At 45.6% G+C, this 16882-nt stretch overlaps 1 protein-coding gene across 1 annotated transcript; it reads right to left on the reverse strand.

Annotated features, from left to right (window-relative positions):
- Positions 1–1073: 1073 nt before the first annotated feature.
- Positions 1074–16589, reverse strand: LOC146176079 (protein Skeletor, isoforms B/C-like). Its single transcript, XM_084580911.1, has 10 exons — positions 16465–16589; positions 12507–12593; positions 10625–10759; positions 8277–8349; positions 7186–7288; positions 6130–6295; positions 5062–5137; positions 4312–4517; positions 3189–3272; positions 1074–1223 (listed from the first exon to the last, which is right to left on the reverse strand). Exons 2-10 carry the CDS (start codon positions 12568–12570, stop codon positions 1207–1209), a joined length of 924 nt encoding a protein of 307 aa, XP_084437037.1. The 5' UTR covers positions 12571–12593; positions 16465–16589; the 3' UTR covers positions 1074–1206.
- Between the last annotated feature and the right edge of the window lie 293 nt (positions 16590–16882).

Below are 16882 nucleotides of genomic sequence, written 5' to 3' on the forward strand. Positions count from 1 at the left end.
ACTCTTTTTGTCCTCACCTTGACATCTTCCAAAACTCGCTCTGTTCATTTACATTGGATGTTCGTAGCGTTGTATTCTAAATAGTGCTTTATCACATATAACTCCCACTTTCTAGCCTTAAATTGTATTTACTTCACTTTTTGCTTTTTCTCCTGTTCAATGCTGTCTGTATCGTGAACTACTTTTTATCCGTTTCTTACTTATATTTCAACTTTAAACTTTATATTCGAATCTTACTGTCCCTTGTTTAATTTTACTTCTTTATTGTATTATTCTGTATTTCTAGCCTGTGTTTTAAGTACCATGCACTTGTTGCGCCTGGAATGGTTGTTTATTTTATGTATATTTCTGTATTACTATAATCCATGTCAGTTATTTGTTGTTGTTTTTTTCTCTTCTATCTACCGTTCTTTTTTTTTTTTTTCTTTATTTCCTGGTGTGCTCAAAAATTCTCTCACTGTGCATATAAGTGATGCTACTCATTGTTTGCTTACTTTCCGTGATACTTTTCGTCTCAGTTTCATTTCATGTATTATTTATTTCTTTTTTTTTGTGTTCTCTCTGTGTGTGCAAACATGTTTGTGCTTTTTCATTTTTGTTTCTTTTTTTTTTTATTTGTGCTGCAGCACAAAGACCACATGGTTGTTCCTGCGCACATTAAATAAAGATTGATTGATTGATTATTATTATTATTAACCTCTAAAAGACTGGTAGTTCTTATTCGGTGCTTTAACTGTTTGCATTGAGTAATAAATTGAATGTGATAGTGTCCATTGCCATTCCGTTTTGTTCTTGCTTTTTTTTATTCTCTTCACCTTTAGTTTCATGTTCGTAGGCACGGTCATACAAGTCATTCCCAGGCTTAGACCAGCCTGTTTGAGTTTGTAGTGCTTGGTGGTGAATAAATATTTATTATTATTCAGTCGTAACATTAAAAGGCATACTTCTAGCCATAAAGCAATCCACGTTAAAAAGAGCTAAAGACCACGTTGACGAATGAGACTCATAGAAGTGCAGATACATACTTTATAATGGGACAAAAAGAATTAGACAACGAAGAGGCGTGGTTTTAGGTAATAGTTCAACACGTTTTTATTCTTTAAAAAAGCGAAGTTCGATATTCTGTGCATAGCGATCTCATCCGACATTACTTGCCGCTTGTGCGCATACAAGATTTGCATTTTCCATTCCCTGTTTAGCTGTCAGTCACTCCAGGGTGAATACTGCAGGAAGAAAGAGAAGAGATTAATAAAAGTACCATAGTGCACACCACGTACTTTACACGACAGCACTTCCAGCGTGAACAAGTCAGAAACGTTATCAGCTCCATCAAAGGGGCTGAGTATTCTTTTGTAGCTGGCAACTTAATGCCGCCTCACTGCGATGATACTGACCGATTAGGTCATAAAACAACACCAGCAGCAGCACACAGTCATGCATGGAACAAGTGGTGGATTAGCCGGCAGCAGCAAAACGGCAGTAGAGCAACCAACAAAGCCCTTAATTTATTCCCTCCAGAACTGTGCAATGTTCGAAATCTATTCTTAAACCCTGCACAGGGTAAAACCAATCAACAGTTGTCACAACTAAACACAAATCCTTAGTGCAGCATTAGAGGTCGAGTGAGTGCTACAGTCTGCATCAATGTAGTGCCTAGAATTTCGCCTCACTTCGATCGCGTTTTAAGACAAAATCCTTTCTTGGTTCATACTCGGTGTCCTCAGAAGTGCGTCAAGCGAGCAGGAGACAAAGCTTATCCAACACAAACCACATAACAAGCCAGATCAGAAGTTAACCTTTAAGAAAGAAATAGTTCTAAACTGGGAATCGAAATCCTACCCCACCGATCATCGTCCGAACGCAGTTACCAACTGCGCCAAGACAGGCTCGTGGAAAGCATACCTTAATTCTCTTTGCCTAGCTTTCCTGCCGTCTCCATGGCAACGTAAGGACGCGACGACGATGATGGATTCACTCCCGTTTATAGGAGAGAGTGTGGCCGGCCGCAGCCGCGCTTCTATCGTCGAATAGATATAGTAACTCGCGTCGAAGACTCTAGCGTCGAATACGAACACCATCGCACGCCAACTTCCGGCAGTTGTGAAACTAAGCGGCGCAACTAGAGCGCGACATCGCCGCCGATGGTCGCCGAAAAGCTTTCGTCTTATAACTCTTAACAGGATTTAAGTGCCTCCTAGAATTTGTTGTTCTGCAGGGCCCACTTGAGGATTTTTGTATCTGCTTAGAAATGGCTAACGTGTTTACACTTAAGCCTGCTTGTTGTGTGCAGTTAGCGGAGTACACTCGCTAAATATCATGTGATTATGATTTACCGCTTGAATATTACGAGCTGCCAATTTACAAAATGTCACGTTTTCCTGCCCGTAAGGCTTTTTCTCCACTCTACGAAAAGTTACGACGGTAAGTGCGAAAAACTGACCTGTTCATCCGCGTACTGCATCTGGGATCGTGCCAGCAAACATTTAACTCGCGTTGCGACGGAAGGAAGGAAGGATCTGAACGTCATAATGCTACTTCAAACGCAAGAAGTGAAATGCTGAGTTAACTCGAGGGCATTGATAACCTCACATGCGAAATATATTGTCTATTGCAACTCTGAAAATCACAGGCATGCCCATGGCCGGTGGCAGTTTGAAGGTTAGAAACATCGGGAGCCTTGAAAACCCCCTGTGAAGCCTCGTAGACTATAAAATTACCGGCATGCCTATGACAGGTGTGCTACGTTGCAAGTGACATAGGGAGGCGCTGATTTGTCAGCATGTTTTGTGACGTCCCGAGATGTGATGGAATAGTCGAGTTCGAAGGAACTGCCAACTCGGGCGGCTCCAGTCTTATACAAGGGTGAGATGGTAGTCGAATGCACAGTGACCCGGCTGTGCTTCTGACTCAGCCATGAAGCTTTTTATAGCTGCCTTTTTGAAATTTTACAACTTGATTTTGTGCCCTGCGTGTTATGAAGAAACACGGTTCGTTTTATTTTGTGGACCCTAAATCAGAGCATCCGGGCTCTACGGCTGTGTTGTTTTATGTAGATGCTGATTCAAAAGTAGACGTATGTTCCGATATAGGTGTATCATATCAAATTTTCTGGTGAACGTTGGTGAAGCGGAAATAGGCCAGAAGTGTGACTGAACCATTGTTAACATGCGAAGAGGAGAAACATTTACCTAGCCGCCGCGAGACGGTGAAGGCTCCAACCAGAGCGCCCAGGCACAGCAGGGCCAGCGAGAGGGGAGGACAGACGTGCGAGCCTGCATAAAATTGCACGTGTCCTTATATGCAGGCTCCAACTGCGAAGCTTATTCAGCAATGCGTCCTGCCTCCAAATGCGGTATAAGCAAAGAGCGTGTGTGCTTCAGCACTGAGAGGAACCTCTTCAGCACCAGCTGTATAGGAGGCTGCATCTTAGTTTCGAACGGTTGTAATTACCTGGTATGCTCGCTCACTACCCGTTAAAGGCATCAAGATGATCAGCTGGGTTTTGATCAAAGGCGTAACCAAGGGCGAATTTCACGCTTAGAAAAAAATTGTCATGTACTTCAGCGATATTAATTCTCGATGAGTTGGTAAGAATTACTTCAGACCACGAATATTCTGGCCACTCACCCAGTTGCTCTTCAAGCTGCTCTTTAAAGGCGCTTCTTTAAGTGTCGGCAGGTAGCTGCAGTAACATCCGCCCGCCGTTACAATGCTTACACAGTCAGACGAAGTAAACTTAGGCAGGCAGAATATGTTTTTATCACGACGTCACAGTGAGCGTCTTTGGTCACTTAATTTAAGGATGCACAAGAGAGCAGAGACTTACATGCGTAGAAACCTCTAAATATGCGTGCAACAGAACAGAGAGGAAGCAAAGTTTTCCCGTAGAATCCACCTAGGTTTTTGTAAAATCTAGGAAGTTTGCGAATAATCAAATACGTCGCTTCGCGGTACCCACATTTTCCGTAGAACCCAGAAGGACTTCTCAATGGAGAACTCATATTAATACATCGCCAAGTTGTACTACGAGCCAAATTGTGGGGTCGTCCTAGCCTCTAAACTACATGGAAACATCGGAGAGAACGATTCTATGATTACTTGATTGTACCGTTGGCAAAGAACTAAAGCGGAAGCCCATAGACATTTGCATCGAGCGAAGAGGATGTCAAAACGTCCCACTGCAGCATCCACCATGTTGTCGTCAAGCACAGACAAAAGACAAGCGAGCAATAGGTTGAGTCCAGTCAACCCTCGTTGCAAAGGTCGATTGATTCAGCCACAGTTCTGCAAGCATATCCCTCCGAGACGTACCTGAATTTCGTATACACGGAGGAACAACCGTCTTAGGATCGTGTAAGGGCAGACTTTCGGCCAGCGCCTTGTCAATGGCAATGTCAGCGAAGCTCTGCTTCGAATCAATGCAGTACACCGAGAACCACCGGAATTCGTTCCAGTGATGGCCTTTCGGTAGCTGCACCGTCACGTCCGTCTTGTCGAAGCTTCCGAGCTTGCCTGTCCTGCGCACGCACGACAAACGACGCAATTTTCGTGATGCGTGTGCGAACGCTGGTTACCACTTCGGTAGGAAAGAAGTAACAAGTTGGTTGCCGAACAAACTACTTCGACTGTGCCTCATTCCGAAGCAGCGTCATCTTTTGAACAATTAATTCTTTTGCTGTTTCATTTCGTAATTCCTTACTCTGTTTCCCTCACATTTTCTTAATTGTCCAAGTCTAGAGGTTCAACGCCTGCCTCCCACCATATCACCAATTGAGACATCCACAGCTAAAATAAGAAATTAAAACACGACTGTTTTGCGGTTACCGTAAACGCTAAGTAGAACATTTCGCTTAGTGCGTTCAGTGGCAGCGATTATGAATAATACTGCTGCTGTCTATACATGAAATCATTCACTGCCTTCTTAAGAAAAATCTAAACTTTCTCGAAGGTCCCCATGGTCTCGATGGAGCAACAAGGGCCGTTCGTTGACACGGCAGCTGCCGGATCTTAACGATGCACGGTGTCAGGCTACCCTTTAGAAGCCATTACAGCTCCACCTACTTGTAGCCGTCGTAGATGAGGTGCGTAAGGTCGTCCACCTTGGGCTGGAGAGTCGGGGCCGCCACGAAAGACGCCGCTGCAAAGAGAGTGGTGACAGTTTAGTTCAATCACCTTTAAAAAAAAGTTGGCTGAAGGCTTAGCTTGAAGCCTACAAGATTGTGAAAGCAATACCACTGGCTGCGCCTTGTTCGGCGGCTGGGCCCCGACTACTGCGATGAGCCGAGCCACAGCCCCATTTATCCTCCTAGCATGACTTCACAAACAGCGAGCGCCCTCTCTCGGTTGCGACACAGCGCCGTGTATGGACTCTCCGCCACCATCCGATGGCGCGAGCTGGGGCCCCGTCTCTCGGTCTGGCGTGACGTCGCACGGCCACGTGAAAATGGCATAACGTCACCGCTGCGGCTCCTGTAAGGACTCATCGCCACCATCCGATGGCGCGAGCTGGGGCCCCGTTTCTCGGTCTGGAGTGACGTCACACGGTCACGTGAAAGGTCATGTGTAGAGGCGCCACGACGCGCCAAAGGCTCGAAGTGCTAGCAGTATTGCTTTCGCAATAAAACATGTGCTAAAATCACAGAGTGATATCATATTTGCACTCGTTTTTTGCCATAAAGCAACCATAATAGCCATGAGTTACAGCACTAGTTGTATCACAAAGGCGTTCCGAAAATTACGAAGTGGCCGTGGTCGTCGTCTAGTAGCGGCGCCTATAGTTAAATGATGTCACCACTCCAGCAGCACCGGATCACCATCCGGCAAAGCAACTTTAACTATCACCATGCTAGCTACTAATGATGACAACTGTGCCTTCATTAATTATGTGACGTAATGCTGCTCTGTGTAAGCCTGGGACAGAGCTGTGCAGCCAGCACGAAACATCGGCCCAATTTTGGATTATGTTGGTATTGTATTGACCCGTGGTTTATGCTGCCGGGGGAAGAGGAGCGCTTTCTTTAAATCCAAGTAGAATTACGTTGTTTTGAGCCACCTGAAATACGCATTTGTGTCGTCATTATATGTGTCCTTTCATGAGAAGTGTTCTTATTGTAAAACGCTTCTACTCACAGGGGCATTGAGCGTCGTACTGGAACCCCTTGAGGAGCATAATGGCGCGGTCCCTGAGCACCACTTCGGCGGCCATGGTGTCGCGGTGCTTGGCGCTCAGCTTTCCGAGGCTCTGCTCTTTGGGCAGCACGTAGCCGCTCGGTATCTCCACGTGGCCGAAGTCGGCCTGCCGAGGATGCATTCGCACTACATATGGAGAGATCTCAAATCTGCACTTGGCGACATTTTCGTCCTATGGTTTATGGGGCCATGGCTGCAAGCTGCTAAGCGCGAAATCAATAACCGTTCGCTCTGTCGCAGTGACCATATTTGAATGGTGAACCACTGCATGGGTTCTCGCGCATATCTTCATACACGCTGAATAACCAATAATGAAGTTGAAATATCGGAGGCCCTCTACAACTGGCATAGCCCAAATACCAGTGCGCGGATAAGGGGGCCTATAGTTGGCACTGGAAAGTGTTGATTGGATCGAAATGGGAGCGTCATTTGTCTTCAAGTAAAAGTAGTTAATCAGTTTGACGACGACGCGAGGTAGTTTCTAACGAAGCCCACTGACACGTTCAGCCTTAGTACAGATGCTCGCAATCAACGCAGATGTGTAATGTGAGTGGATTGATCTGTGCACATTTGCATCTTGCCACCTGTCGAGACGCAGGGAAAAAATCGGGAGGGTATGGAATATAGGCCAGACACTGGAAAAGCCGTCATGCATCCACATAACCTATTTTTTGCATTAATTCTTTTAACCCCTTTTTTTTCACGACACACTGTTGGCTCTCACAGAGGGGCCACTAAAATCTCGAGTTACCATCATCGCTACTTCCACCTCCTCGGAAAACTGCTCTGTCAATAAAAATGGGTTTCAAGACGTTCTGTTTTCTATTCTGTTAGCATTCATGCAATTGTTATTCATTAATGTTGACAGCAATGACAAATAGAAAATTAAATATACAAAGGCGAAACAAAAGAAGGAAAAGAGAAAAGAAATGAAAACCCAAGGCAAGCGTAATACATTGCCATATAAAGGAGGCATTCCGGATAAGAACACCTCACCGCGAACTTCTTGCAGAACATTCCCAAGGTGCGGTAGGCGGTGATCTTCTTGGGCAGTCTGATGTGCACCACCGCCTTCTTGTAAGGTTTCAGAACATTGGAGCTGCGATGTGAAAAGGAAAATAACCGGCGCAAGATGACACAGTGGTTATGCACAGACTCGTATAGGCCCAGTTATGCAATGCTGCATGTGTTAATCGCTTCAAATGCATGCAGTCATCTAGAGGACATTTTAACATATCATGGAAGTCGCTTTCTCGAACAGCTCTTGAAAGAATCTTCTCTTTCGCTGACAAAGCAGGGCTTCGTTAATTTAGAAGGAGCTAAGGACTTAGTTTCTTATTAGCGCCCACCCAAGCGCAGCCATAAACCTAGAGCAAAAAAAAAACTACACCGATTTCAAAGAACGCTATAAAAGCAGTTTCTCTGAATACTCTTTAGCTTTAAGACGTAACTTTGTGCCTGTGCTGTGTAGACGGTAATATTTACTCCTGTATTGCAAATTTGCGAAACCTTTCTTGTTAGGGCACCGGAACGACTGCCCCGGACAAGTGGTAGTCGTGGGGTTCAAACCCAGGAGCGTGAAGAATTTTCTTTCAACTACCACTTCTGTGAAAGCTGTATAGTTATCCTTTGTAGCCATATAGCAGCGCTTGGTTGAACATTAATTAATAATTGCTCCACTGCTATAACTTCCAGTCCACTTTGGGTGATTCCCCTAATATAAACGTTTCAAGGCTGTAGCGTTGAAATAGAGACTGCCTAACACTGCTGCTTACTCGCAGTATTGTAACATAAGCTACTCGGCCGGTATTTTATACCACATAGCACATCTCACTTCATTCAAGAACCTGTCCACAGCTCCAAGCTGTGAAAAATTCGGCTTACTTCAAGATCCTCGCCGCCCTCCAAATATATATTGCTGTCTACATCTGGTCAATTGAGAGAAAACATCGTTTCGAGCAGCTCTTTTCCGTACCAACATCGCCTCTTTTTTGCGAAGGCTCTGTGCGCAAAACTGGTGAGTGCGACCACCTCTCCGACCTCCGAAATAGGAGTGACCACTTCACCATGCGGAGCGCCATACGAACCTGCCGTGCTCGTCGGGCAACTGGTTGCCATTGTAGTCAAGCCCAAGGTTTTCTCCAGCCCAGAAGTGCGCCTCTGAAGGAAAAGAAGAAATATGATGGCTACTTTTCATCTACAATCCGCGATTCAATAATGTTGCAGAGAGTCGCTTCCCTAAAAGTAAAATTAGATGGACGCTTAAGCTTGACCTTAAGAGTAGATGCTATAGCGCTTTCACACCCACACCTCATCATTCAGCAATACTTTTTACGTTTAGAGGTTGCCAGCGCGGTGGCGCAGTGGTAAGATGCGTGACTACTGTGCCGGAGTACCCGGGTTCGAACCCGACCTCGGTGGCTGCGTTTCGATGGAGGCGAAACGAAGAGGCGTCCGTGTGCTGTGCGATGTCAGCGCACGTTAAAGATCCCCAGGTGGTCGAAATTATTCCGTAGCCCTCCACTGCGGCTCCTCTTTCTCTCTTTCCACTTTCACACCCACCTTCCTCCCTTCCCCTACGGCGCGGTTGCGGTGTCCACAGAAAACAAGCGAGACAGTTACCGCGCCTTTCCCTTCCTATAAATCAATCAATCAGTTTTCTCTTACGTTGTAGTTCAGGTGTCCACGGGAAAACTGCGACAGATACTGCGCCTTCCTGTAAACCAATTTATTTGCTATGACGCCCAACTCTTCCGTTGTACCCTGGTTCAAATCTGACCGCCGCCGGCTGCGTTTCGATGGATGCGAAACCAACGTTGAGCGAAACGGAGAAGCGTCCGTGGGCTGTGCTATGTCAGCGCAGGGGCGGGTGACTGCACTGACTCTAAAAACATTCTTGCGACTGAAGGAAGAAGGAAACGAAATGCACAGGCCTGCTACTGGCTCTGAGCATTTTATTTTCTTTCTTCGTACAGTCGCAACAACGTCAGCGTACGTTGAACAACCCGCCGGGGTGGTGCAGTGGTAAGACGCCCGACTACTGTGCCGGAGTACCCGGGTTCGAACCCGGGTACTCCGGCACAGTAGTACTCCGGCACAGTACTCCGGCACCTGAACCGCGCCGTAAAGGGAGGGAGGAGGGTGGGAGTAAAAGAGGAAGAGAGAAAGTGGTGCCGTAGTGGAGGGCTCCCAAGTAATTTAGGCCACCGGGGTATTTTAACGTGTGCTGACATCGCACAGCACACGGAGGAGGAGGACAAAACATCTTTATTTATTTAGGCATCAAGGGAAGGGGGGGGGGGGGGACCCTCAGTCCAGGGTCCCGTTACAGCACACGGACGCCTCTCCGTTCCGCCACCATCCAAAAGCAGCCGCCGGTAGTCAGGTTCGTACCCGGGTACTCCAGCTCAGTAGTCGGTCATCTTAACTACTGCACCATCGCTTCGGGGGGTTTAGTTTTGGGGAAAAGGAATGCGCAGCATCTCTCCAACTTTGTGAACGCCTGCACTTACAATGAACGGCATACAATCGAATGTCGTCGGTTCAAATCCTTATACAAAACGCTGTGTGCGCGCTTCAAGTAATAGCGCTGGTAGTAAGTCAATGGCAGTACAATTGTTTTACATGGACAGGGATGAAATCATTCCATCGTCGTTAACTTTCAAGTTAATTCATGTCACTTTTTGTAATTGACTCTAGTGAAGTCACACCGTTAATATCACCCAGATGGAGCTGCCTATATCAAAGGGAAAGAATGAAACAAAATTAGTTGTGGTTTATCTCCGGTTAACCCTAATTGAATTGCGAAAACAATGACGGAAGCTTCTTTTGCCTGCTACATTATTCCCCTGCCACGCCCTATCAGTGTAAGGTGATACATTATTGGGGACACTTAAGCTCATCCTTAAGCATATGACGCGAGAGCGTAAGCTACAGACCACATATGAAGTCACACTTCAACCAAGCCATATGGACGTCCTGTGTGTGGTAGGGGTAACGAGAATGCAAACGGTTCTGGCAGACTGATTCTGATATCACTCCACCATATGAAAGGAGCGAGCCGAGTTGGCAGTTCCTACCCATGGCATACCGGTAACGTGATTTCAAATGTCATGGCAGGCTGATTTTTTTATGAGGAGACCAGCTACGCCTCTTCACAGCATAGCTGCGGCCACCCGAGGCCTTGAGAGATAGAGAGAGAAATAACATTTATCTGCACCCGTCAAAAGATTTGAAAACCTTATCTTGAGGTCTTCAAACACTACCACAGTGTAAAAAGAGGAAGATGTTACTGTCCCTTGTATTGGTTCAGTTATACCCTCTGAGGTCGCATCGTGGAATAGTCTGGACGTTTCGTTTGTGAGTCTGCTTACGGGAAGAGGTCTTGATAACATTAGACCGTTAAATGTAGTGAAAAGAAGGAAGGTCAACGCACCGGGGCCCCCGCCGTCGTAGTTGAGATCCGCGATGACGACGCTGCTCTCGCTGGCGGCGTACACAGTACCGCTCACGTTGTGGTAAAATGTCTTGATCTGCCCGATGAGCTTGCCATGGTATGCGCTTGAGCAACCTGAAAAGTAGAGGTGTACACTTGTGAAGTGCTAGCACAGGGACAGAGAACCTGAAAAGTAAAGGTGCACACTTGTGAAGTGCAAGCACAAGGACAGAGAACCTGAAAAGTAGAGGTGCACGCTTGTGAAGTGCAAGCACAGCGACAAAGAACAAGAAAAGTAGAGGTGCACACTTGTGAAGTGCAAGCACAGCGACAGAGAACCTGAAAAGTAGAGGTGCACACTTGCGAAGTGCAAGCTCAAGGACAGAGAACCTGAAAAGTAGAGGTGCACACTTGTGAAGTGCAAGCACAGGGACAGAGAACCTGAAAAGTAAAGGTGCACACTTGTGAAGTGCAAGCACAGGGACAGAGAACCTGAAAAGTAGAGGTGCACACTTGTGAAGTGCAAGCACAGGGACAGAGAAATCCACCAAAAATTAGGTGCTTCACCACGGGACCGGACACATACGCCGTCAACGCAAGATTGATCTGCTTCTTTCTTCTTTTTGCAACTTGTGGCCCGGGAACGAAGCGCGCCTCAGAACAGTTCCGAGTTCTTCCGGGAACACAGATTCATTAAGTGTCATCACTGCAATAAACTACAAATATGCTGTTGAACCACTGATAGGAAACATCATACACAACATAATAAAGATCGCAGCACGAAAACATACTATAACATTCTGCTGGGTACCCAGTCATGTTGGGATTAGGGGTAATGAACAAGCAGATATATGTGCTGTTCGAGCGAAAAATGGGCAAATAGAACGCATAGACACGCCACACAGATACTGTATGAAGTTAGTATGGAAGAAATTGAGATAAATGGCAGGCTGCTTGGGAAAGGAAAGCAGAAAGCGAGCTTCACTCCATAAAGCCAATTTTAGGAAAATGGCAATCATGTCAGCATCAGAAACGATTCATCGAGATAATTTTATGTCGCCTACGCATAGGTCACACATACATCACCCTTAACTTCCTACTAACAAAAAAGACAAACCTGTGTGTGAAATGTGTGGACAGGAACTCACAGTTAATCATATTTTAATCTCATGCTCACAACTTGAAGAACACGGAAAAAATACTCTACTGTATTTTACAAGGAACACATTCCATTTCACCCTGCATTACTTTTAGGAGAACAAGCACTCGTCAATTTTCTACTGTTTGCGCATTTCTGAAGAAAGCCAATGTTTTAAATCAAATATAAGTATCATAACCCTAAACATCTGGCAGATCATTTAACCTTGTGTTTGGCGCATGATAGCCACTGTTGCTTACGTGCCATAAAACCACATATAACTAACTATTTTCCGGGAACGTTTTGAGAATGCCTGAAGAGACAAGCACGACCTTGCACGGAATAGTTACGATGATCGTTTGCTGCGTCCATTGTAACGGACGAAGTCCTGCTTCTCATTTTCATACTTACCTTCTCTTAGGTGAATCATTTAATGTCTATGAATTCACTCGGTGTATCTGACACACGACCGATTAGGTGTTCTGCGCATTTTCTAAAATAATGCGGAAAGTGGGAGCGAATACACTTAGAGTAATTTTGGAGTGCGCACTTCCACTTATACATTCAGCGCAAGTACACCAGAGTTTTCCACAGTAGGAGATTTATACCACCCAGATGTGACTACTCAGGCTCAGGCTACATCACTCACTGAACGCCTGGCCAGCGGTGAGGCCGCGGAACAAACACCGAAGGGCGGATTCAGCGCGGACGAAGCAGAGTGTCAGAGAAAGAAAAGCAGCTCACCCTGCGGGGCGGTGTAAACCAGCAGAGCCGCGCCGAGCATTCGGACAGCCACGTTGTTATGCATTCCGGTGCCTATCGCTGAACGTGCTGCATTCAACAAAGCCGAAATTTTCTGTTCAGTTGCAATGAATGCAGGGCTACACACCGAAACAAAGGTATTCTTCTTCTTCTTCCTTCCTTCGGTACACATGGCACATGCCCACAGTGGGAGATTGGCCAGAGTTTATTGTAGGTGTAAGAATACAATTCATGATGGTGATTTAGACTGTATAATACATAAATTATTAATTAGTAATTAATAAAGGTATCGGACAAGCAAAAGCCTGCTCTTCTCACCTCGGTGCTAATGGCACATAACCAGAATTGGGGGTTGGCCAGTTCATTGCATTGAGGAGCTCTGATTGCTTGTACAAGAATTAAATCCGTGATGTCGGGATAGAATGTATTATATAGAACGTAGTTATTAGAAATTAGCGTTGCTAAAATAATTTGAAAATTTTTTATCTTATGAGAATAGTAATTAATAAAGGAAGAATATTTTTAAATATACTTATAATCCAAAAATTTCTGTGTATAATAACTGAGTGAGTAGTCTAATAATAAATGCAGCTGGCACGAAGGCCTATTCAAGGGAGAGGGGCAGTAGAGTCAGGGAGGTCCTATTTTGTCGTCAATTCCTGCCTCACGTGCAAAGTACCAGAGGTATAGCAGTGTGGGCCGGGCCGTGCGCCACAAAAACGACGGGAACGGAGGCCTTTAAAGGCGTTCTTATTCGTTTTAGACAATATATACACTATTTGTCGCCAGGTGGCGCTTCTCAGAGCCAAAGCTCGAGTGCTCCTACGGGATATGGTTTGCTAATACGCACGCGGCCGGGCCCGAGTGTCGTCGTCACTCGGTGTTATCCATGCATTGAATTTGGTGATGTGGCCTGGAAGGTGTATTTTTCTTTCTGATGTCATAAGTATAATACAAAGATCTTCTTTGTATTATACTCGGACCCTGAGCTCCAACTCACCGCCGTCCAACTGGCAGCAGAGGCCGCCGGCGAAACCAAACCAGCCAGCATCTAATGCGACCATCCCGTGCGGCTGGGCCGCTAAGTCCCCTCCCCCTTACAGGGGGGGTGAGACAGAGCGGCCCAGGTGTCGTGGTCCTTCTCTGTTGGACAATAAAAGTTTTCAACAACAACAACAACAACAAGATCTTCTTGACCTTCTGAAATATGACGTATACACACATGGGGGAATTGTCCATGGTGTAGTGATATACACATGCATATTTTAACAGGCGATTACGACAAAATAATAAAGCCAATTTGGAATTTTTAAAAATGAACTGATGAAAAGCGACAGCAGAGCATTTAAATTCAAATAAGAAACAGAATGTTTTGGTGAAAAAGATCTCGAAGAAATTTTTAAAAGTTACTAACTCAGCAAAGGCCCTTCTACATCTCTTTCTTCTTCTATCCGCTGTAAACATGGCACATACCCACAGTGGGGGCCACGCTTCCGTACGGGATACAATAATTTATTGCATCATCAGAACGACAGCTATATAATATATAAGTTATGAAATAAAAATAAGTGTTGATCATTTTTTTTAATTCAGGTGGCAGGGACAGTCATGAAGAATTGTAAAAAGAAAATGAAAATGGAAATAAAACTTGTAAGCAAATTCATGAGCTAAAAGTGCTCTCAAAGAAATGTTCCGGTTACATTATTATAGCTATGGAGTAACTCACATCCCGATTTTAGGGCATACCCTTTGAAGGTTGTACCAAAGGAGAGGAGGACAGAAACCGTAAAATGAAGTCGCAAGCGAGCAAGAGGAATTCACATATAATTTCTTCTCTGACACAAATATTGAAATGCGTGAATACAGAACGACATAAATTAATATTGAGGCTAGGAATTCGGCACCCACACATTTCCTCGAGCTGCAATACCGGATATTTCAAGCAAAATATAATTTAATACGAATTTAATGGCTCAGGGAATGCAGTATCTGGCAGCTTTCAAAGCAAGACATAGCAAAATAATGTTAGGTACAAAATTGGCAACAGGCCCGTTGATAGCTGAATTGCCTGAGAAATATAATATTTTATTATTCGTAATGCTGCAAAGCCTCAAACCAACTGAAAACGCACCTCTTTCTCATGCAATGGAGGGAAAAACGTAAAATACAGCCTCAAAAGATGTGCCTTCGAGCTCAACCTGTGGGATCTGCGAGCTACAATACGTAGGATGATATAATAAGCTGTATCAGACATAGAATACATGAGTACGGAGGATTTGTCCACCTTGAGAATTAAGTTTTCTGCAGGCCCGAATTGGCGAGGTCATGATATATAAGCAACTTTTCATCATCAAAGCAATGCGACGAGTCCGTCATATCCAATGTACAGTTCAGAAACAGCATGCATCCTCCACACAGGCCTTTCGAACGGCTGACTAAAATATTATATTGCGATACAAGCATCTCGGTAGTAATTTCTGTATCCTCATCCGTAGTCAGCTTCATCATCATCATCATCATCATCATCATCAGCCTGACTATATCCACTGCAGGGCGAAGGCCTCTCCCATATTTCTCCACTTAACCCGGTTCTGTGCTAGCTGCATCCACTTGACCCCTGCGAACTTCGTAACCTCATCCGCCCACCTAACTTTCTGCCGACCCCTGCTACGCTTTCCTTCCCTTGGAATCCAGTTTGTTACCCTAAGCGACCATCGGTTATCTTCTCTTCGCACTACATGTCCTGCCCATGCCCATTTCTTCTTCTTAATTTCCACTAGAATGTCGGTAACTTGAGTTATTTCTCTGACCCACTCTGCACGCTTTCTATCTCTTAATGTTACCCCTATCATTTTTCGTTCCATAGCCCTCTGGGTTGTCCTCAACTTAAGTAGAACTCTCTTGGTTAGCCTCCACGTTTCAGCCCCATAGGTGAGTACAGGTGAGATGCAACCGTTGTATACTTTCCTCTTGAGCGATACCGGTAGGTTGCTAGTCATAATCTGCGAGTGCTTGCCAAATGCGCTCCATCCCAATCTTATTCTTCTTGTTATTTCTTTTTCATGGTCCGGATCTGCGCCAGCTTAGTTTCCTGAATTGCGAGGTGCAGCTTCAAACAGGTGCTTTAACTGCTACTATAGCGCCGTCGATTCCGCAAGCCTCTAACGTTAAGGGCAGCGATCTCAAAAACTGCGACACCCGCCATTTTTCCTGTGTACATTATTCAACTACATTCGCTGAGGCGAGAAGAGCCCCCTACTAATTGACAGATATTTTTTTGTTTTCATTTTCCTCTTTTTAGAAGGCAACCTTACTTTGCCCTCCACCACTGATAGCTTGCTCAGATCTTCGCCACGAAGGGGAGCTGATAGCAAGCGTTTTCGCCGGGCACCGCGGAACATGAAGATTCCCAAGCGTGTTAGTGGAACAAATAGTCAGGGCTTTGTGGTGCCTATAACCTTGTAACGTGTGTCTGAAATGAGCACTCATATTATGGTAATGGTACTTTAGATTGTACTTACATATAAAACATTTCTAAAATTTAGCAGGATGAACTTAAGGCGATTCGCAATCGTTCTGCTAATTTTTAGCGTTAACGGTATTTTTCTGAACTAGGAACTGAAGGCTTCGTCTTCAAAAAACGGCTCCGCTAGCCATGGTCACGCCCGACGAATGACAAATCCAATCTCTTAAATTAAAACACAGGTTTATTCCGGATAAACGAAAAAGCATTCAATAAAATGAAACAACATCGGGCGCTACTGCGCTGAGAACATGCTGTTCATGCGCGCGTCAATAGAACACCAAAGAAAAGCGGGAAGAATGTCAGGGCTTTACCGCGGCGAGACAAAACACACTGCGGAGCGAACAGGGCGAGCAATAGAGTCAAAGCGCTAACGGCGGCACAAGAAACATTGCTCCTCGCGTGACAGGAACTCACACGAATACGCCTAGGCCGTTCCTGCAGGCACTGCTTCCATCTTCGTGTCGCCGGCCTTCTTTCCGTCCATGCGCACCCCGCTAGCCCATGACGCTCGCTGCCTCCCCCGCGCTGGCTTCCCACGCCTTGCTTCCGACGCGCTTATCTACAGTCGTCTTTCGCCGCTAACATCCCGCCCCCAAGATTATCTGCTCACTCATGCGCACTCGCGCTGCCCGCGCAAACACAATACAAAAATGAAAACGCGCACACGGTTTAAAACACTTAAAGGTTCTGCGGAGCCCCACAGAACAAAAAATGGGGAAGGGGATAGGGGAGGAGCGCCGCCGGGGTGGTGCAGTGGTAAGACGCCCGACTACTGTGCCGGAGTACCCGGGTTCGAACCCGACCGCGGCGGCTGCATTTCGATGGAGGCGAA

The sequence above is a fragment of the Amblyomma maculatum genome, chromosome 10 (genome assembly GCF_055883805.1).
Source record: "Amblyomma maculatum isolate TAMU_Amacu chromosome 10, ASM5588380v1, whole genome shotgun sequence".
Classification (NCBI taxonomy): domain Eukaryota; kingdom Metazoa; phylum Arthropoda; class Arachnida; order Ixodida; family Ixodidae; genus Amblyomma; species Amblyomma maculatum.